At 42.8% G+C, this 23,079-nt stretch overlaps 1 protein-coding gene across 1 annotated transcript in view; it reads right to left on the bottom strand.

Annotated features, from left to right (window-relative positions):
- Nucleotides 1–23,079, bottom strand: part of DNAlig1 (DNA ligase 1) — a 58,770-nt gene that overhangs the window by 30,615 nt on the left and 5,076 nt on the right. The window contains exons 2-6 of the mRNA XM_068377048.1: nt 14,350–14,421; nt 13,943–14,056; nt 13,254–13,741; nt 12,419–12,820; nt 850–1,492 (exon numbers count right to left, since the gene is read on the bottom strand). Coding sequence (XP_068233149.1) covers nt 850–1,492; nt 12,419–12,820; nt 13,254–13,741; nt 13,943–14,056; nt 14,350–14,421 — 1,719 coding nt within the window. The remainder of the gene's footprint in view (nt 1–849; nt 1,493–12,418; nt 12,821–13,253; nt 13,742–13,942; nt 14,057–14,349; nt 14,422–23,079) is intronic.

The raw sequence follows: 23,079 nt of genomic DNA, 5'->3' as shown, positions 1-23,079 counted from the left end.
TTAGTAGGTCTTGCCGGTGGCACGACAGAGGAAAAATTGAGTTCTTGTTGACAAGAAGTACTTGAGTACCTACTCACAGATGGCGCTGTTGTGTACACCCCCACCTGTATAGCGATCGCTGGCGTATCCCGACCGTAGATTTCTGTCGGGCAACAGAGTTGACAGCTACATGATCATCGGGTAAGATTAATATTGAAAAATCATATTTAAATTGCTAAAGAAAGTCTTGAAAAATTTTGTGGTTGCATCCAGTATTACTAAACATAATTTTTTAAGTTTCAATGATTGTTCTAGCTTCGCTGAAGTCATAGTCTAACTGAAGGTTGAAGGTTTGCATAAGGTATAGGAACAACTAATTCTCCAAGTTTTCATTCTTCGAAAAATCTACAGTTGTCAGTAATTTCTATACCATTAGGAATGCGGAAGGTCCTCAACACAAACATTCGGAGATATAAATATAAATCCAACTGGAATCATAATCGAAGATATTGTATCATACATACATATATATACCAAGGCATTTCCCCCAATTTTGGGGGGTAGCCGACATCAACAAGTGAAACAAAAACAAAAAAAGGGGACCTCTACTCTCTACGTTCCTCCAGCCTCATAAGTTCATAATAAAATATAAAACTTAATGCAGTAAGCAAGACTTTTGCAGCTGGAAATCATAGGTATGCGACTTAGGTGAAGCCTACCCTTGGCTAAAAATCAACAAAATTCAACTTAAAAACAGTTTCATGGAACCTATTAAGTTTGTAAGTTGAGGACTTTCTGTAAACAAGAAAAACTTAGGAACATTCAGTAGATACCTATAAACATAGCAAAGGAATAAAATAATGAACTTACTTTTCACCATGGCTCCAAAAAGCATCTTTTATTGGGTCATATTTACTCTGTCCTGGACTGTATGTTGAGCCAGGCTCTGCAGAACCAGTCTTCTTTGGAGCAAATGGGTTGACAGCTGGTTTTTTCTCTACCTTCGGAGATTTCACATCAACTTTAGGAGATTTCTCGTTTTCTTTTTCCTCTTTGTTAGCGGTCTCTTCCTTGTCTGGTGAACTTTTAGCATTCTTAGGCGATGTTAGTGGACTTTTAGCATTCTTAGGAGCCTTTTTTGAAGAGCTTTTGGCACTCTTAGGTGTTTTTTGCGAACTTTTAGCACTCTTAGGTGTTTTTTGTGAAATTTTGGCACTCTTAGGGCTCTTTTGTGAACTCTTCGCGCTCTTAGGTGTTTTTTGTGGACTCTTTGTCTTCTCAGGAGACTCTGCTTCCTCCTTTACTGCAGCATCCGAAGATTTACTTTCAGCAGATTCATCCTCTTCTCCAGATTCCTCTTCAGAATCACTCTCAATGACATTCATCCTCTTAGAAGGCTTTTGTTTTTGCTTCTTAACAGGGGACGAGCCGGTTTCATCTTCGCTATCAGTGACGGATTTCTTTGGCGAAGAATTCTCAACTTTAGCCACAGACTTCTTTGGGGACCTTGGAGCTGTTTAGGAAAAAAAGAAAAGGACTATAATCAATTTGTTTCAAAATAATAACTATTCAAAAAGCATATTGTTGTTTAAATAAGAGCATGAATTGCCATCATTTAAAGCATAAAAATTAATATAGTTAATACTTAATTAACTGATCTATAGATGTACTGTTCAAAGTGTTTGTGCACAGTACAGAAATTTGATGTTGTACAATCAAATAATAAACAAATTATTAAGCTATCACCACCGAATCATTAGGCTATGAAATGAAAGACATTGAATTGCAGTTTGATCAGATTAAATTTTTACTATACCTGTACAAGTATATTGCAGTTCTTAGTTTTTTACCCATTTTCAATGATTCAAAGTAATTTTCAGTAAGTTCGCCATACCATTTAACCCTTTTAACCCCAAAGGACGTACTGGTACGTTTCACAAAACCCATCCCTTTACCCCCATGGACGTACCGGTACGTCCGTGCAAAAAAATGCTATAAAGATTTTTTTTTTCATATTTTTGATATTTTTTTGAAAAAATTCAGGCATTTTCCAAGAGAATGAGACCAACCTGACCTCTCTATGACAAAACTTAAGGCTGTCAGAGCAATTTAAAAAAAAAATATACTGCAAAATGTGCTGGGAAAAAAATAACCCCTTGGGGGTTAAGGGTTGGAAATTTCCAAAGAGCCTGGGGGTAAAAGGGTTAACATGTTAGATAAAAAGATATGGAGCTGTATTAAAATATTAATTCATGTAATTCCCCTAAATGGACTCTTCCTTGAATTCTGTTAACATTTCATTGGCTTGAATAAGAACTGAAATAAGCAATGGGAAAATAAATTGACAGACCTCTTCCGTTCCTTCCTGTGAATCTATTTAGAAGAATTTGTTGTACAAGAGAATTTCACGCGAGTCTTATCGCGGTAGTAGGCCTAAGCGAGGGATGTCTCAGAGGAAGTAGGTAAGTACAGTATGATAGAGAGAATAACCTTAAATGTTCCAACCTATATGGTCAAAAAGCTTTCGTTTGTAATTCCAAAGCATGAGTCACTGAAACAATTAACTTTTTTATTTCTAATTCCTGATTTGTGTTCTGAAGACCAGAGACCTCTATGATACTAAACTGCATCTACTCGTATATTCAAAAACACTAAAATCTAGCATTTTTAATTCAAAAATAAGTTAAAATGTACCAATCAACTAAATCTCAAACATAAAAATTGGCTAAACTATAAAAAATGGATAAGCTATAAGTACATTTTTGTACCTTCAAAAGTACTAAGAATAATAGTTGCAATTGATTCTGACAATCATCCTGAATATCTGATAAATTATCTTTAAGTATCATATTTTCTATGTTGAAATTATAAGCTGCAAACAAATTAGCCTCTAACGGCTTTACTATGAGGCAGCGGATCCTACCGCCCCTCAGTAGCAGCATACGAGATTTGTCACCATTAGATATCCCGTATGTGCACACTTCCTCTATGATAACCTACACTTCCATGTTCATTTGTTTTACTGTGGATTACAGAATAAATCTATCAAAAGTTTGCTTTATTTTCTATTGTATTTAACTCTTAACCAAAACCTTTTTTAAATACACATACATACATATACCAAGGCATTTCCCCCAATTTTGAGGGGTAGCCAACATCAACAACTGAAACAAAACAAAAAAGGGAACCTCTCCTCTCTACGTTCCTCCCAGCCTGACAAGGAACTCAACCGAGTTCAGCTGGTACTGCTAGGGTGCCACAGCCCACCCTCCCCCGTTATCCACCACAGATGAAGCTTCATAACGCCAAATCCCCTACTGCTGCTACCTCCGCAGTCATCCAAGGCACCGGAGGAAGCAGCAGGGCCTACCAGAACTGCGTCACAATCGCTCGCCATTCATTCCTATTTCTAACACGCTCTCTTGCCTCTCTCACATCTATCCTCCTATCACCCAGAGCTTCCTTCACTCCATCCATTCACCCAAACCTTGGCCTTCCTCTTGTACTTCTCCCATCAACTCTTGCATTCATCACCTTCTTTAGCAGACAGCCATTTTCCATTCTCTCAACATGGCCAAACCACCTCAACACATTCATATCCACTCTAGCTGCTAACTCATTTCTTACACCCGTTCTCACCCTCACCACTTCGTTCCTAACCTTATCTACTCGAGATACACCAGCCATACTCCTTAGACACTTCATCTCAAACACATTCAATTTCTGTCTCTCCATCACTTTCATTCCCCACAACTCCGATCCATACATCACAGTTAGTACAATCCCTTTCTCATACAGAGCTCTCTTTACATTCATGTCCAACCCTCTAGTTTTTACTACTCCTTTAACTGCCCCCAACTCTTTGCATCCTTCATTCACTCTCTGACGTACATCTGCTTCCACTCCACCATTTGCTGCAACAACAGACCCCAAGTACTTAAACTGATCCACCTCCTCAAGTAACTCTCCATTCAACATGACCTTCAACCTCGCACCACCTTCCCTTCTCATACATCTCATAACCTTACTCTTACGCACATTAACTGTCAACTTCCTTCTCTCACACACCCTTCCAAATTCTGTCACTAATCGGTCAAGCTTCTCTTCCGCGTCCGCAACCAGTACAGTATCATCCGCAAACAACAACTGATTTACCTCCCATTCATGGTAATTCTCGTATACCAGTTTTAATCCTTGTCCAAGCACTCGAGCATTCACCTCTCTCACCACTCCATCAACATACAAGTTAAACAACCACGGCGACATCACACATCCCTATCTCAGCCCCACTCTCACCGGAAACCAATCGTTCACTTCATTTCCTATCCTAACACATGCTTTACTACCTTTGTAGAAACTTTTCACTGCTTGCAACAACCTTCCACCAATTCCATATAACCTCATCACATTCCACATTGCTTCCCTATCAACTCTATCATACGCTTTCTCCAGATCCATAAACGCAACATACACCTTACCTTTTGCTAAATATTTCTCGCATATCTGCCTAACTGTAAAAATCTGATTCATACAACCCCTACCTCTTCTAAAACCACCCTGTACTTCTAAGATTGCATTCTGTTTTATCCTTAATCCTATTAATCAGTACTCTACCATACACTTTTCCCACCACACTCAACAAACTAATACCCCTTGAATTACAACACTCATGCACATCTCCCTTACCCTTATATAGTGGTACAATACACGCACAAACCCAATCTACTGGTACCATTGACGGCACAAAACACACATTAAACAATCTCACCAACCATTCAAGTACAGTCACACCCCCTTCCTTCAATATTGCAGCTCACACACCATCCATACCAGATGCTTTTCCTACTCTCGTTTCATCTAGTGCCCTCCTCACTTCCTCTGTTGTAATCTCTCTCTCATTCTCATCTCCCATCACCAGCACCTCAACACCTGCAACAACAATTATTTCTGACTCCCTATTATCCTCAACATTCAGTAAACTTTCAAAATATTCCGCCCACCTTTTCCTTGCCTCCTCTCCTTTTAACAACCTTCCATTTCCATCTTTCACTGTCTCTTCAATTCTTGAACCAGTCTTCCTTACTCTCTTCAGTTCTTTCCAAAACTTGTTATTCTCTTCATATGAATAACCCAATCCCTGACCCCATCTCTTTGTTAAATAGGCAAAATATATTGGAAGAAACTAATCATTAACTCTCTACAGTAGTTACCTGGGGACAATAATTATCATGCTGATACTATACTATAGCTAGAAAAAAATATTACAAAAATAAATCATACCACATTAAGAAAAAACCTAGATGCAAGTAAATGATAAAATATAAGATGTTCATTTGATTAAAAGCCCAAATTCACAATCAATTACAAGCACAAATTAATGGGACACTCAGTAGAGCGCAGACTGCCGCGGCAACTTATTTCTTGGCCTTGAACTTTGACCTTACCATGTATCAATTGGTGTGGATTTTCATGCACTCAAATATGAACAGAAGTTTGAAGTTGCTGTGACAACAATGTCCAAATTTATGGCTGATTATGTAATTTGGATAATTTGCTTTAGTGAGACCTTGACCTTCCAAATATGTTATTTTCATTAGTAAAATAAATTTTTGAATATACTTACCCGATAATCATGTAGCTGTCAACTCCGTTGCCCGACAGAATTCTACGGGAGGGATACGCCAGCTATCACTATACTAGAAGGGGGTGTTCTCACAAGCGCCACCTGTGGCCAGGTACTACAGTACTTGTTGTTGTCGCCACCTCACTTTTTCCTCGGTCCACTGGTTCTCTATGGGGAGGAAGGGTGGGTCAATTAAATCATGATTATCGGGTAAGTATATTCAAAAATTTATTTTACTAATGAAAATAACATTTTTCAATATTAAACTTACCCGATAATCATGTAGCTGATTCACACCCAGGGGGGTGGGTGAAAAACCAGTGTACAAGACTAAAGGATAGCTAAGTATCCCGTATTTCATATAATCAGTTATCCACAATAACAATGAAATAATAAGTACCTGGTAAGGAAGTCGACTTGAACCGTTACTCTGCCTTTAATAAGATCGTCTTCCTTACTGAGCGCAGCGTTCCTCTTGGAAGGCTGAATCAACTCAAAGGTGCTAAAGTATCAAGGGCTGCAACCCATACTAAAGGACCTCATCACAACCTTTAACCTCGGCGCTTCTCAAGAAAGAATTGACCACCCGCCAAATCAACAAGGATGTGGAAGGCTTCTTAGCCGACCGTACAACCCATAAAAAGTATTCAAGAGAAAGGTTAAAAGGTTATGGGATTATGGGAATGTAGTGGCTGAGCTCTCGCCTACTACTGCATTCGTTGCTACGAATGGTCCCAGGGTGTAGCAGTACTCGTAAAGAGACTGGACATCTTTGAGATAGAATGATGCGAACACTGACTTGCTTCTCCAATAGGTTGCATCCATAACACTCTGCAGAGAATGGCTCTGTTTGAAGGCCACAGAAGTAGCCACAGCTCCCACTTCCTGTGTCCTTACCTTCAGCAAAGCAAGGTCTTCTTCCTTCAGATGAGAATGTGTTTCTCTAATCAGAAGCCTGAATAGTAAGAAACTGAGTTCTTAGAACTTGGAAAAGAAGGTTTCTTGATAGCACACTATAAGGCTTCTGATAGTCCTCGAAAAGGTTAAGACCTTTTTAGAAAGTACCTAAGAGCTCTAACTGGGCAAAGTACTCTCTCCAGTTCATTCCCCACCAAGTTGGACAGGCTTGGGATCTCAAACGACTTAGGCCAAGGACGTGAAGGAAGCTCGTTTAGCAAAAACCGAGCTGCAAGGAACATGTAGCCGTTTCAGATGTGAAAACAATGATCCTGCTGAAGGCGTGGATCTCACTTACTCTTTTAGCTGTTGTCAAGCACACGAGGAAAAGAGTTTTTAACGTGAGGTCCTAAAAAGAGGCTGATTGGAGAGGTTCAAATCTTGATGACATAAGGAACCTTAGGACCACGTCTAGATTCCAGCCTGGAGTGGACAACCGACGTTCCTTTGAGGTCTCAAAAGACCTAGGGAGGTCCTGTAGATCTTTGTTGGTGGAAAGATCCAAGCCTCTGTGGCGGAAAACCGCTGCCAACATACTTCTGTAACCCTTGATCGTAGGAGCTGAAAGGGATCTTACTTTCCTTAGATATAACAGGAAGTCAGCAATCTGGGTTCCAGTGGTACTGGTTGAGGAAACTGCATTGGTCTTGTACCAGCTACGGAAGACTTCCCCTTGAGACTGATAGATTCCGAGAGTGGATGTTCTCCTTGCTTTGGCAATCGCTCTGGCTGCCTCCTTCGAAAAAGTCCCTAGCTCTTGAGAGTCTTTCGAAAGTCTGAAGGCAGTCAGACGAAGAGCGTGGAGGATTGGGTGTACCTTCTTTACGTGAGGTAGACGTAGAAGGTTCACTCCTAGAGGAAGAGTCCTGGGAATGTTGACCAGCCATTGCAGTACCTCTAAGAACCATTCTCTCGCGGGCCAGAGCGGAGCCAACCAACGTCAGCCGTGTCCCTTGCGAGAGGAGAACTTCTGAAGTACCCTGTTGACAATCTTGAACGGCGGGAATGCATACAGGTCGAGATGGAACCAATCCAGCAGAAAAGCATCCACGTGAACTGCTGCTGGGTCTGGAATCGGAGAACAATACAACAGGAGTCTCTAGGTTATCGAGGTAGCGAACAGATCTATGGTTGGCTGACCCCAAAGGGCCCAAAGTCTGCTGCAAACATTCTTGTGAAGGGTCCACTCTGTGGGGATGATCTGACCCTTGCGGCTGAGGTGATCTGCCATGACATTCATACCGCCCTGAATGAACCTCGTTACCAGCGTGAGCTTTCGATCTTTAGACCAGATGAGGAGGTCCCTTGCGATCTAGAACAACTTCCACGAAAGAGTCCCTCCCTGCTTGAAGATGTAAGCCAGGGCTGTGGTGTTGTCAGAGTCCACCTCCACCACTTTGTTAAGCTGGAGGGACTTGAAGTTTATCAAGGCCAGAATAACCGCCAACAACTCCTTGCAATTGATGTGAAGTGTCCTTTGCTCCTGATTCCATGTTCCCGAGCATTCTTATCCGTCCAAAGTCGCACCCCAGCCCGTGTCTGATGCGTCCGAGAGGAGACGGCGGTCGGGTTTCTGAACAGCCAAAGGTAGACTTCCTTGAGAAGAAAGCTGTTCTTACACCACGCGAGAAGACCTTCTCTCTTCGGAAACAGGAACTGAGACCGTCTCTAGCGTCATGTCCTTTATCCAGTGAGCAGCTAGATGATACTGAAGGGGGAGGAGGTGGAGTCTCCCTAACACGATGAACAGGGCCAGCGATGAAAGTGTCCCTGTTAGACTCATCCACTACCTGACTGAGCATCGGTTCCTTCTCAGCATGCTCTGGATGCATTCTAGGGCTTGGAAGATCCTTGGGGCCGACGGAAAAGCCCGAAAAGCTCGACTCTGAAGATCCATACCCAGGGAGACAATGGTCTGGGATGGGACGAGCTAAGACTCCTCAAAATTGACCAGGAGGCCCAGTTCCTTGGTCAGATCCATAGTCCATTTGAGAATCTCCAGACAGCGACGACTTGTGGGAGCTCTTAAAAGCCAGTCTGACGGAGCCGGACACAAGATCATGGTACTGCTGCACAGTCTGTGAACTGTCAACCATGGGGAAGCGAGGAAGTACAGTGACAACCCGAAGCTGTCTAGACTGTCTGGGTCGTACAGACAACTCCTTATCGGGTTGCTAAGGTTGCCGTACTGCGTCACAACAAGTCACTCCTGCTGGTTGTTGAACGTCTTCCCAGTGACACACTGACTCCGTAAACAAAAAATCCTCTAACAAGGACTAAGTTTGGACTGCATGTCTTGCAACACAGCTCAAGGACTATGGGAGCGGGTGTGGTAACAGACGGGATTAGCGACTGAAGTGGGACCATTACCTTCCCTGGAAGCATGTTATGCTTAAATAAAAGTCCATAGGAGGCTACGCAGCTAAAGGCTCCTCTCCAAATGACAGAGTCCTCAAGGGAATATCAGAAGGAGGGAGAAAAGCACTTTCTCATCTACAGGGACCATATCCGAGAAAAGCTAAGTTCTCTCAGTGAGGGTTACACTGTGCAAACGCAGCAGACTAGAAGGCAACGTTAAGAAACTGCTTGACAGTCTAGTGAGTTGGCAACAACCAAAGATGTGTGACTGAGAAGCATGCGGTAAGGTATGCAGAGCCTGTTGTATGCAGAGCATGCTGTAAGCAGAGCATGCTGTATGCAGAGCATGCTGTATGTAGAACATGCTGTAAGGTAAGCAGAGCGTGTTGCATGGCGTGTAACATTTCTCAGAAATTCCATGACCAGTGCTAGAGTGAGTAATATCGCATTACCGTCCATTGAAAGTGCACGTGCCGAGGGAATTGATTTAGACTGTTTTGTTGATGAATTTGATAGCCGGCATGATAATCGTAGAATTAAGCTACACTAAATGTACTATAATCTACTTCACCTCCGGAAAGGGAAACTCGCCCTGTTGGCAACACTGCATTACTACATGCATGCTTGCAAGGGGTTTAATATCAACATAATATTACCTTACATTCATAACTCATGATTTTTGCCATATTTTGCGATTTGTTAAAAATATATTGCAAGGAATACAAATATATTTTTAAATAAGTAATACAAATAACCTCCATTATCATAATGTTTGAAAATGGAGGTAAGGTATGCTGAACAGCAGAGTCAGAACGAGCTGGAACAACAATAGTTGTGGTTTCCTCTTCAAGACTCTGTTGAGGGAACACCTGAGGCTCAGTCTGCAAAGGCTGATCAAAAGAAGTAGCAGAAGGTAGGCGCATGGGTGGAGGAGGCTGACTCCTGGCATGAGTGGCTGAACTCAAGGGTTGCGCTTGCTGAGTGGTTGGCGGAAGCGCAGTAGCAAGTTCCTGAGGAACGAGTTGAGGTTCCTGCGGTGTGAGCTGAGAGCGATGAGGTAGTGGCTGCGCAGAACGCAGTAAATGTCTCGCAAGTTGAGGCTCCTGAGGCGCAAGGCTAAGGTGTTGAGGTGCTTGCCTTGAGGAGGGTTGAGCTCGCTGCAGCGAGAGCTGAGGAGACTGACTCATGGATGGGAGAGGTTGTTGTACCTCAAGCGAGTGTTGCCTCACTGGTGGAACAGCAAGTGGAAGCGGAGGAAGAGAGGTATAAGCCTCCTGTTCCCATTGCTGAGGTTGCCTTAAGGAAGGCGGAGGGAGCTGCACACCACTGGGATCAGTAAACTCATAACGTGGCTCAACATCGTACGCCTGGCAGGCGGTACTGCGGTCAGGCGGAGCGAGCGCAGGCGGAGCGAGCGCAGGCGGAGGGAGCGCAGGCGGAGCGAGCGCAGGCGGAGGCGCAACCTTCTCAGCCCGACACTCACGCATCAAGACCGAAAGTTGTGACTGCATGGACTGCAGTAGAGTCAACTTGGGGTCGGCAGACACTAAAGTCTGCTGAGGTAAAGCCTTAACAGCAGAGATCTGTTGCGGCAGAACCTTACTCCTCTTAGGCGGAGTGCATTCAACTGATGACTGCGGCGAGTCAGAGCTTTGAACTCTAACTTCGTACGTCTGGCATAGGTCTGGACTTTACGTTTAAGAGGTCTGAGACCTGAGACCAGCGTTTTCTCCCCTAAATTTCTTCTGCAGACGAGCAAAATAAGGGCTCAATCGTCTGCGGGTGGGAGTGACGGTCTCTGTAAGACACGCCCGCAACCACCGAGGATACTTCTGTGCGCCGATCAAGGCCTGCCGAACCCTTTTGCCCTTCGACATTGCTTCTCCCCTGGGCTTGGGAGCTTGCAAGAGGTCCCGGACTGGGAGGACGACTGGCGCGCACAGAAGTACCCTCACGCACAACACTGACACACTTTGCGCTAATCACTTATCACTTTGATTTTCTGTTTGCACTTATTTCACTGAACTCGAAACTTTAAGTGGTTTGTACCTGAAACACGCAATTCTATCCTTTCTCAAAAGTTAGTAATTGCGAAAACAGAATTACAATGTAACAGAAAAATCTAATGAAAGATAAATAATTCAGTGGCTGGAAAGAGACTAAACACTAGATCACTCTAGAAACGTTTACCTTCTTCCCCTAAAGAGACTAGGGAGAAGAGCAAAAACGATAACAACGTTACTCGCTTGAATGAAACGTTTATCCTCCTCTTTCTCCCTCCGTCTCTATCTCTCTCTCTCTCTCTCTCTCTCTCTCTTGACTTAGAACCTGAGAGAAGAGCCCAATCATATATATCGTTAAAACATATTATTGTTAAAGGAAAAAACTGAAATATTTCCCAAAAGAAAAGTTCCTTTATTAGAATTAAAACCATTAAGTTAAGAAAGAATGAACAAAACGCTAGACACGGTTACTCTTACTGCAACGTGACACCGTGAAAATTCTTTCTCTATCGTAACGATAGAGCGCAAGTTGAACGTTCTGAACGTCAACAACTGCAGAGACAAAACAAAACGTTAGTTCAACTTTGAAAACAGTACGAGACTATCAAAGAAATTCTTTCAAAGACATTAAAATAGCATAATATGTTAACAGGTAAAACCGAAATGACGGGCTCAATGTTAATTAACTTCGGTACCAAGAAAAGACCGCCTACTATTAGGAAAGGTCGAATATAAACAAATATAAAAACTAATTTTAATAAGTTTATAATAAAAGTAAGTTAATCGAAGAGGCCTATAAAAGGCGGAGAGATATAAAATAAATCTATAACAAAACTAAGAAAGAGAGTCTATACTCTCTTAGACACCAACACTTCCGTCTAAGGGAAGGGTCGGCCATTTAAAGGTGAAAGAGAGTTCATACTCTCTTCGTCACCATAAAAATTAATTCCAAACGCTAGCTAAGCTAACAAAGAAGTTTCCAGTATAGCGAATAGCTGCAAATTAGAGAAATACTTCACCAAACCGTGAACAATACTCCAAAATCATAAGCGTATCCAAGAACGTCTAGCCGGAAGCACGACAGAGGAAAAAGTGAGGTGGCGACAACAACAAGTACTGTAGTACCTGGCCACAGGTGGCGCTTGTGAGTACACCCCCTTCTAGTATAGTGATAGCTGGCGTATCCCTCCCGTAGAATTCTGTCGGGCAACGGAGTTGACAGCTACATGATTATCGGGTAAGTTTAATATTGAAAATTTAATAATTTCCAGCTTTTTACATAACAGTTGATCCATGCAAGTTTCATTACTCTATGATTAAAATTGTGACCAGGAAGCTGTTCACAAACAAACACACACAAACAAGAGCAAAAACATAACCTCCTTCCAACTTTGTTGGCGGAGGTAATGACATTCTCTTCAAGTTTTCAAATAAATAAGTATAAAAGAAAATGCATCAAATATCAAGCGAAAGCTAACAAGAGGAAACGCACACTTACCAAAAAAGCTATGGATGGGTTTCTTTGCACTTGTCTTTTCTTTCTCGACTTCTGGTTCTTTCTCACATTTGTCAACTTCCATAGGTTCCTCTTCATCATCATCGTCCTTTTCTGCTTTTTGCGAGGCAGAGGTCTCTTCCTCACTGTCTTCTGTTTTCAACTTCTTATCCTTACTGTCTTCTGTCTTCAACTTCTTATCCTCACTGTCTTCTGTCTTCAACTTCTTATCCTCACTGTCTTCTGTCTTTAACTTTTTATCTTCAACGTCTTCTGTCTTCAACTTTTTATCTTCGTCTTCTGTCTTCAACTTCTTATCCTCACCGTCTTCTTTTTTCAACCTCTTGATCACTTCCCTCTGCTTATCCTCCATACATTCACTTTTACGTTTCATTTGTTTCCTGGCTAGAATGAAAAAAAACCATTAATGAGTTGAAATCAATTCAAGATGCTGAATGTATAAACCTTTTTAATAGAAGTTATAAAATGGTAGAATATTTTACTATATGATAATCAATATCAGTTTTCAGCATCGTTCAAGAATTAAAAAGTACAGGTCCCTGGAGATTATCCTTACACACATGGGGCCCTTCCTGGGACCGTTGGAATATGAAGGACAGGGAAAAGGACGTTACTCATTCACGTTATTTTCTCCACTATCAGATTACGAAAAGGTTACAGTGAAATATTTAGGTGAGGTATGGATTAGGTTAATTATATTTTCAGATGTGAAGTTCATTACAGTACTTTTTTTATATGGATCCTCTTAAGTGATATTTGGTTTTGTTTATTTTAGACAATGTGTAAATAATAAGATATTACCACACACAATACATACCTGTTTTTCTTAGAGGAGGCACTGTTTCTGGAGAGAAACCAATGGTGGTCTTGGTACTCTTTTTCGTGGGGGTTTCACAACTGGACGAAACTGAAGGACTAGCAGTATCATCGTCGTCCTTGCTCTCCTTCGCCTCACCATTGACAGGACTTTCTTCTTCCTGATCATCTACTTCCATCTCTTCCTCTTTTACAGACTCTTGCTTTGTAGAAGATTCCTTTCCTTTTTTCCCTTTCCCGGGAGTTTCTTTCTTCCCTTTCCCAGGAGTCTCTTTTTTTCCTTTACCTGGAGTTTCTTTTTTTCCTTTACCTGGAGTTTCTTTCTTCCCTTTCCCAGGAGTTTCTTTCTTCCCTTTCCCAGGAGTTTCTTTCTTCCCTTTACCAGGAGTTTCTTTTTTCCCTTTACCAGGAGTTTCTTTCTTCCCTTTTACATCAGGTGTATTTTTTGTCTTATTTTCTTTCTCTTCATCTGATTTACTGGGTGAGCCGCTAAGAACAAAAGATTTTTTAATTTACCACACAAGAAACAATGCTGCATTAAACCTATACAGTAAAACATAGCAAAAAAAATCCATACAAATAAACATTAAAGATATCTAATAATAATTAAAAACAAAATGTATTTCAATCTAGTGACTAAAAATTTATCAGATCAATATATCTTAAAGAGAAATCCCAGGTTTCCATTACCTGGTAGAGGGCTGTGCATCGTCTTCGCTATCACTGTCGATGACTCGTGCCTTTCCCCGTGAAACTGCTTTGATTGGAGAGTCTTCTTCCTGGCTAGACTTCCCGTTAACCCCTCTGAAATAAGGAAAAAAAAAAAATATTGACTAATCAAGCTAACTGGGCAGTAACACAAGACAAAACAAAATTGTTTATTGTTTGTCCACATAACTCATCTTTTAACAACCATTTCCTTTTTCCTCATTTAGCATTAACAAAAGTATATTAACTATAAAGTAGAAGACATTTTACAAATGTATTTCATTTCATAATAAATTTACCTCAGGGAAAATTACTTGATTTGAAGGACTAAGACTTAATAAAGCTATCTATCTTTTGACAGAATAAATGGTCATCAGAACATGACTTACTTCTTTTTTTGTTCTGATGTGCTGCTTGCTGATTCACTCTCTGGCTTCTTTGTCTTCGCAGAGAAGAAAGATCTGTAAATCATATCAAATAAAAGTTATTACTGTATTTTATCATGAGCATATAGAGCACAGAAGAAATGACACATTTAAAAATATTGTTTTATACTCACACATATATAATATATAGTATAATTCCATAACAATGGAACCAGAGCATCCTGACACCTCGTAAACCAATGCCAGCAGGATGACGGCCCATGCAAAAGTGATAATGTGTAACAACGTACCTGTGATTATCATGGGTTATATATAATCAACAGGTTTGTGAATAAACACAATGAAGATCAGACATCCCAACTCCCCCTTAAAGACGACTAGACATAACAAGGAATGTATAAACATATACTCTAACTACAAACAATATGGACATACCAACAATCAAAGAGATCCAGCTGACAGGGTCTTCAGATGTTTTGCCCCAAGAGAGAGAAAGATGAAGAAAAGTAAAGGCCAGTCATTCCCTTAACATTCATCCCAGACTAACACTGTAACCTTTGACCTTGAACGACTGCTAATAGTCCTGCGAGGAGCTGAGGTAGGTACACCCCTTGCTATGCAGCTACCACAGGGTCTATCAAATTTAGGGACCTGTGTTGCATCTTGCAGGTAAGTGGGTAGTGAAAGTAGACTGTCTCTACCATACACACACGTAGTACATACTGTACATCACACGAAAGTTCTTCTTGAACTCTTGGGACGTACTTATGCCCCTGACGTTATGTCATACCCCTTACTGTCAAAAAGAAGGATTAATGGCATGATAGATGACCTGACTGATCCACTAGATGGTGTACCTCATCACCCTCTTCTTGACTTTGCCCCTGCTGACAAAGAAGTGCTTGATTTATGGACATGATTCTTAATTTAATCCAAGTACAGTAGCGGCTCAGCGTTCTTACAGGACACATAACTACTGATCAGAATCACCAGTTTGGAATTTGAGTCTTTACCTCGAACTCAGGAATGAAGCTGGAAGTAACTTGGCCCCATCCCAGAGAATAAGCAATGTCGTACAGGAGACCATGCAACTCGCTAACCCTCTTAGACGAGTTAAAGCAAGAATAAAACCATTTTCAGAGTTAGATCACTTTCCAAAGCCTATGTAACTCATTATGAGCATGGACAGCTCTACCAAAAAGGAAATAGCAATCCCATTCTGTCTAAAGAACTCTGCAGTTTTCCTCTCAAGAGAAAAAGTAGAATTTTGCAATTAAGAGGTATAGTGATTGAACCAAAAATGATCATCCACATTGAATGGTAAACTGAAGTCGAGGATCTCCTGAGGTGACCAGACATCTGTTTTGCTACTGTTGTGAAAACCCTCTCCCAGTGAGGAGATGCTGGATACCCTCCAGGCACAAAGTTATAGGGACCCCACTGTTTGACAGTAAATCTGAACATGTGGTTGCTGTAGTAAGTCGTAGAGAGGAGGAATTTCCATCGGAAATGCTATCGGCAGCAGAAGGTCAAGGTACAATTCGATGATGCACATTTGCGTCAAACATTCAAGTAACCGTGAGTGCAATATAGAAAATTTACTTGGCTTTTTAATGCTATTTTCAGTTTCTTTCTATCTTTATTTCTTTGTTGGTTATGCTAAGATATGCCAAAATAAGTATGTTGATACACGATGCTATTGCTCAATGTAAAAAAAAAAGTTTACCCCTGGCCAAAAGTCATGAGCCTGACTGTGATTTTCTCCAGGATAGGATCACCAGAAGGTTATTACAGTATACCTACGGATTTTACAGGATATTGAGTTATATAGGCTCTAAAAATAGGTCCTCTGACCCAGATAAAAATTTCTAGATCTTTATTTAACATTCATAAGTAAACTTTTGAGCAAATCCTAAACGTAAATATGAAGGGCATTGTAACACCTGGTAACACTTTTAACAGCCTCTGGATTAGAGCCTTTCAAAATACTGAAGAATCAATTAATATCAATAGGCTATACTTATACAGTACGATCAATCTCTTGTATCCATTTTCCCTACTGAAACATGTTATTTTCATTAGTAAAATAAATTTTTGAATATACTTACCCGATAATCATGTAGCTGTCAACTCTGTTGCCCGACAGAAATCTACGGTCGGGATACGCCAGCGATCGCTATTCAGGTGGGGGTGTACACAACAGCGCCATCTGTGGTCAGGTACTCTAGTACTTCTTGTCAACACCACCTCAATTTTTTCCTCGGTCCACTGGTTCTCTATGGGGAGGAAGGGTAGGTCAATTAAATCATGATTATCGGGTAAGTATATTCAAAAATTTATTTTACTAATGAAAAATGTTATTTTCATTAGTAAAATAAATTTTTGAATATACTTACCCGATAATCATGTAGCTGTCAACTCTGTTGCCCGACAGAATTCTATGGAGGGATACGCCAGCTATCACAATACTAGAAGGGGGTGTTCTTACCAGCGCCACCTGTGGCCAGGTACTCAAGTACTTCTTGTTGACACCTCCTCAATTATTCCTCGGTCCCACTGGTTCTCTATGGGGAGGAAGGGAGGGTCAATTAAATCATGATTATCGGGTAAGTATATTCAAAAATTTATTTTACTAATGAAAATAACATTTTTCAATATTAAACTTACCCGATAATCATGTAGCTGATTCACACCCAGGGGGGTGGGTGAAAACCAGTGTACAAGATTAAAGGATAGCTAAGTATCCCATATTTCATATAACAGTTATCTCAAATAACAATGAAATAATAAGTACCTGGTAAGGAAGTCGAATTGAACCGTTACTCTGTCTCTTTTTTAAGTTCGTCTTCCTTACTGAGCGCAGCGTTCCTCTTGGAGGCTGAATCAACCCAAAGGTGCTAAAGTATACAGGGCTGCAACCCATACTAAAGGACCTCATCACAACCTTTAACCTCGGCGCTTCTCAAGAAAGAATTGACCACCCGCCAAATCAACAAGGATGTGGAAGGCTTCTTAGCCGACCGAACAACCCATAAAAAGTATTCAAGAGAAAGGTTAAAAAGTTATGGAATTATGGGAATGTAGTGGCTGAGCCCTCGCCTACTACTGCATTCGTTGCTACGAATGGACCCAGGGTGTAGCAGTACTCGTAAAGAGACTGGACATCTTTGAGATAGAATGATGCGAACACTGACTTGCTTCTCCAATAGGTTGCATCCATAACACTCTGCAGAGAACGGTTCTGTTTGAAGGCCACTGAAGTAGCCACAGCTCTCACTTCATGTGTCCTTACCTTCAGCAAAGCAAGGTCTTCTTCCTTCAGATGAGAATTTGCTTCTCTAATCAGAAGCCTGATGTAGTAAGAAACTGAGTTCTTAGACATTGGTAGAGAAGGCTTCTTGATAGCACACCATAAGGCTTCTGATTGTCCTCGTAATGGTTTTGACCTTCTTAAATAGTACTTAAGAGCTCTAACAGGGCAAAGTACTCTCTCTAGTTCGTTCCCCACCATGTTGGACAGGCTTGGGATCTCGAACGACTTAGGGCAAGGACGGGAAGGAAGCTCGTTTTAGCCAAAAAAACCGAGCCGCAAGGAACATGTAGCCGTTTCAGATGTGAAACCTATGTTCCTGCTGAAGGCGTGGATCTCACTTACTCTTTTACCTGTTGCTAAGCACACGAGGAAAAGAGTTTCTAATGTGAGGTCCTTAAAAGAGGCTGATTGGAACGGTTCAAATCCTGATGACATTAGGAACCTTAGGACCACGTCTAGATTCCAGCCTGGAGTGGACAACCGACGTTCCTTTGAGGTCTCAAAAGACCTAAGGAGGTCCTGTAGGTCTTTGTTGGAGGAAAGATCCAAGCCTCTGTGGCGGAAAACCGCTGCCAACATACTTCTGTAACCCTTGATCGTAGGAGCTGATAGGGATTTTACGTTCCTTAGATGTAACAGGAAGTCAGCAATCTGGGTTACAGTGGTACTGGTTGAGGAAAACTGCATTGGCCTTGCACCAGCTTCGGAAGACTTCCCATTAAGACTGATAGACTCTGAGAGTGGATGTCGTCCTTGCTCTGGCAATCGTTCTGGCTGCCTCCTTCGAAAAGCCTCTAGTTCTTGAGAGACTTTCGATAGTCTGAAGGCAGTCAGACGAAGAGCGTGGAGGTTTGGGTGTACCTTCTTTACGTGAGGTTGACGCAGAAGGTCCACTCTAGGAGGAAGAGTCCTGGGAAACGTCGACCAGCCATTGCAGTACCTCGGTGAACCCTTCTCTCGCGGGTCAGAGGGGAGCAACCAACGTCAACCGTGTCCCTTTGTGAGAGGCGAACTTCTGAAGTACCCTGTTGACAATCTTGAACGGCGGGAATGCATACAGGTTGAGATGGGACCAATCCAGCAGAAAGGCATCCACGCGAACTGCTGTTGGGTCTGGAATCGGAGAACAATACAAGAGGAGCTTCTTGGTCATCGAGGTAGCGAATAGAACTATGGTTGGCAGACCCCACAGGGCCCAAAGTCTGCTGCAAACATTCTTGTGAAGGGTCCACTCTGTGGGGAAGACCTGACCCTTACGGCTGAGGCGATCTGCCATGACATTCATATCGCCCTGAATGAGCCTCGTTACCAGCGTGAGCTTTCGATCTTTGACCAAATGAGGAGGTCCCTTGCGATCTTGAACAACTTCCTCGAATGAGTCCCTCTCTGCTTGGAGATGTAAGCCAAGGCTGTGGTGTAGTCGGAGTTCACCTCCACCACCTTGTAAGCTGGAGGGACTTGAAGTTTATCAAGGCCAGATGAACTGCCAACAACTCCTTGCAATAGATGTGAAGTGTCCTTTGCTCCTGATTCCATGTTCCCGAGCATTCCTGTCCGTCCAGTGTCGCACCCCAGCCCGTGTCCGATGCGTCCGAGAAGAGACGGTGGTCGGGGGTCTGAACAGCCAAAGGTAGACCTTCCTTGAGAAGAATGCTGTTCTTCCACCACGTTAGAGTAGACCTCATCTCTTCGGAAACAGGAACTGAGCCCGTCTCTAGCGTCATGTCCTTTATCCAGTGAGCAGCTAGATGATACTGAAGGGGGCGGAGGTGGAGTCTCCCTAACTCGATGAACAGGGCCAGCGATGAAAGTGTCCCTGTTAGACTCATCCCCTGCCTGACTAAGCATCGGTTCCTTCTCAGCATGCTCTGGATGCATTCTAGGGCTTGGAAGATCCTTGGGGCCGACGGACAAGTCCAAAAAGCTCGACTCTGAAGATCCATACCCAAGGAAACAATGGTCTGGGATGGAACGAGCTGAGACTCCTCAAAATTGACCAGGAGGCCCAGTTCCTTGGTCAGATCCATAGTCCATTTGAAAATCTCCAGACAGCGACGACTTGTGGGAGCTCTTAAAAGCCAGTCGTCTGACGGAGCCGGACACAAGATCATGATACTGCTGCACAGTCTGTAAACTGACAATCATGGGCAAGCGAGGAAGTACAGTGACAACCCGAATCTGTCTAGACTATCTGGGTCGTACAGACAACTCCTTAACGGGTTGCTGAGGTTGCCGCACTGCGTCACAACAAGTCCCTTCTGTTGGTTGTTGAACGTCTTCCCCGTGACACATTGACTCCGTAAACAAAAATCCTCTAACAAGGACTAAGCTTGGACTGCATGTCATGCAACACAGCTCAAGGTCTATGGGAGCAGGTGTGGTAACAGACGGGATTAGCGGCTGAAGTGGAACCATTACCTTCCCTGTAAGCATGTTATGCTTAAATAAAAGTCCATAAGAGGTTATGCAGCTAAAGGCTCCCTCCAAATGACAGAGTCCTCAAGGGAATATCAGAAGGAGGGAGAAAAGAACTTTCTCATCTACAGGGACCTTATCCTAGAAAAGCTAAGTTCTCTGAGTGAGGGTTCACTGGTGCAAAAGCAGCAGACTAGAAGGCAACGTTATGAAACTGCTTGACAGTCTAGTGAGTTGGCAACAACCCAAGATATGTTGAGAAGCATGCGGTAAGGTATGCAGAGCATGATGAATGCAGAGTATGCTGTATGCAGAGCATGCTGTATGTAGAGCATGTTGTATGCATAGCATGCTGAAAGCAGAGCATGCTGTAAGCAGAGCATGTTGTATGCAGAGCATGCTGAATGCAGAGCATGCTGAATGCTGAGCATGTAGTAAGCAGAGCCTGCTGTAAGCAGAGCCTGCTGTAAGGAAAGCAGAGCGTGTGCATGGCGTTTAACATTTCTCAGAAATTCCATGACCAGTGCTAGAGTGCTTTATGCATGCTTGCATGGGGTTTAAAAATCAACATAATGTTTACCTTACATTCATAACTCATGATTCATATTTTTGCCATGGTTAGAAAATGGAGGTAAGGTATGCTGAACAGCAGAGTCAGAACGAGCTGGAACAACAACAGTGGAAGGTGCAGAATCAGGGTGCACGGGTTGAGCTCGGTGCAGCAGTTGTACCTCCACCGAGAGTTGCACCACCGGTGGAGCAGCCAGGGGAGGAGGAGGAAGAGTGGGGTAATCCTCCTGATCCCAAACCGAAGGTTGCCTTAAAGAAGGCTGAGGCTGAACAACACTGGGAACAGCGAACACAGAAAGAGGTTCAACATCGTACGCCTGGCAGATGGTGCTGCGACTGGGTGCAGCGAGTACAGGCGGGTTGAGCACAGGCTGAAAGGGTGCAGGGGAGGTGCAACACTCTCAGCCCGACACTCACACAACAGGTCCGAAAGCTGTGCTTGCATGGACTGTAGTAGAGTCTACAACATCGTACGCCTGGCAGATGGTGCTGCGACTGGGTGCAGCGAGTGCAGGCGGGTTGAGCACAGGCTGAACGGGTGCAGGGGAGGTGCAACACTCTCAGCCCGACACTCACACAACAGGTCCGAAAGCTGTGCTTGCATGGACTGTAGTAGAGTCTACAACATCGTACGCCTGGCAGATGGTGCTGCGACAGGGTGCAGCGAGTGCAGGCGGGTGCAGCACAGGCTGAACGGGTGCAGCCGGTTGGTGCACCACCGGTGCAGGCGGGTGCAGCACAGGCTGAACGGGTGCAGGCGGTTGGTGCACCACCGGTGCAGGAGGAGGAGGAGGTGTAACACTCTCAGCACGACACTCACGCATCAGGTCCGAAAGCTGTGCTTGCATGGACTGTAGTAGAGTCCACAACATCGTACGCCTGGCAGGTGGTACTGCGATCAGGCGGAGCGAGCATAGGGGGGGGGGGGGGAGTGTAGGCGCACTCTCAGCCCGACAAACTGATGACTGAGGAGAGACAGAGCTAACCCAATGACTGCATCCGGGTTGTTGAACTTTACTTCGTACGTCTGGCATAGGTCTGGACTTTACGTTTAAGAGGTCTTGAGACCTGAGACCAGCGTAACTCTGCCTTTATTTTCTCCTCTAAATCTCTTCTGCAGACGAGCAAAATAAGGGCTCAATCGTCTGCGGGTGGGAGTGACGGTCTCTGTAAGACACGCCCACAACCACCGAGGATACTTCTGTGCGCCGATCAAGGCCTGCCGAACCCTTATGCCCTTCGACATTGCTTCTCCCCTGGGCTTGGGAGCTTGCAAGAGGTCCCGGACTGGGAGGACGACTGGCGCGCACAAAAGTACCCTCACGCATAACACTGACATACTTTGCGCTAATCACTTATCACTTTGATTTCTGTTTGCACTTATTTCACTGAACTCGAAACTTTAAGTGGTTTGTACCTGAAACACGCAATTCTATCCTTCTCAAAAGTTAGTAATTGCGAAAACAGAATTACAATGTAACAGAAAAATCTAATGAAAGAAAAATCAGTGGCTGGAAAGAGACTAAACACTAGATCACTCTAGAAACGTTTAGTTTCTTCCCCTAAAGAGACTAGGGATAAGAGCAAAACGATAACGACGTTACTCGTACGCCTGGCAGGCTTGAGGGAAACGTTTATCCTCTTTCTCCCTCCGTCTCTATCTCTCTCTCTCTCTCTCTCTCTCTCTCTCTCTCTCTTGACTTAGAACCTGAGAGAAGAGCCCAATCATATATATCGTTAAAACATATTATTGTTAAAGGAAAAAACTGAAATATTTCCCAAAAAGAAAAGTTCCTTAATAGGATCAAAACCATTAAGTTAAGAAAGAATGAACAAAACGCTAGACACGGTTACTCTTTACTGCAATGTGAAACCGTGAACATTCTTTCTCTATGTAACGATAGAGTGCAAGTTGAAACGTTCTGAACGTCAACAACTGCCGAGACAAACAAAACGTTAGTTCAACTTTGAAAAAGTACGAGACTATCAAAGAAATTCTTTCAAAGACCTTAAAATAGCATAATATGTTAACAGGTAAAACCGAAATGACGGGCTCACGATAATTAACTTCGGTACCAAGAAAAGACCGCCTACTATTAGGAAGGTCGAAAATAAACAAATATAAAAATTAATTTTAATAAGTTTATAATAAAAGGAAGTTAATCGAAGAGGCCTATAAGAGGCGGAGAGATATAAAATAAATCTATAACTTTTGTTAAGCAAAATTAAGAAAGAGAGTCTATACTCTCTTAGACACCAACACTGCCGTCTAAGGGAAGGGTCGGCCATTGAAAGGTGAACGAGAGTTCATACTCTCTTCGTCACCAAAATTAATCAAATTATTCCAAAAGCTAACTAAGCTAAAATAGAAGTTTCCAGTAAAGCGACAGCCGAAATCAAAGAGAAATACTTCACCAAAGTCGTGAAAATACTCC

This window comes from Palaemon carinicauda, chromosome 7 (assembly GCF_036898095.1).
Source record: "Palaemon carinicauda isolate YSFRI2023 chromosome 7, ASM3689809v2, whole genome shotgun sequence".
NCBI classification, from domain to species: domain Eukaryota; kingdom Metazoa; phylum Arthropoda; class Malacostraca; order Decapoda; family Palaemonidae; genus Palaemon; species Palaemon carinicauda.
This window is presented reverse-complemented; position numbering and strand designations above follow the sequence as displayed.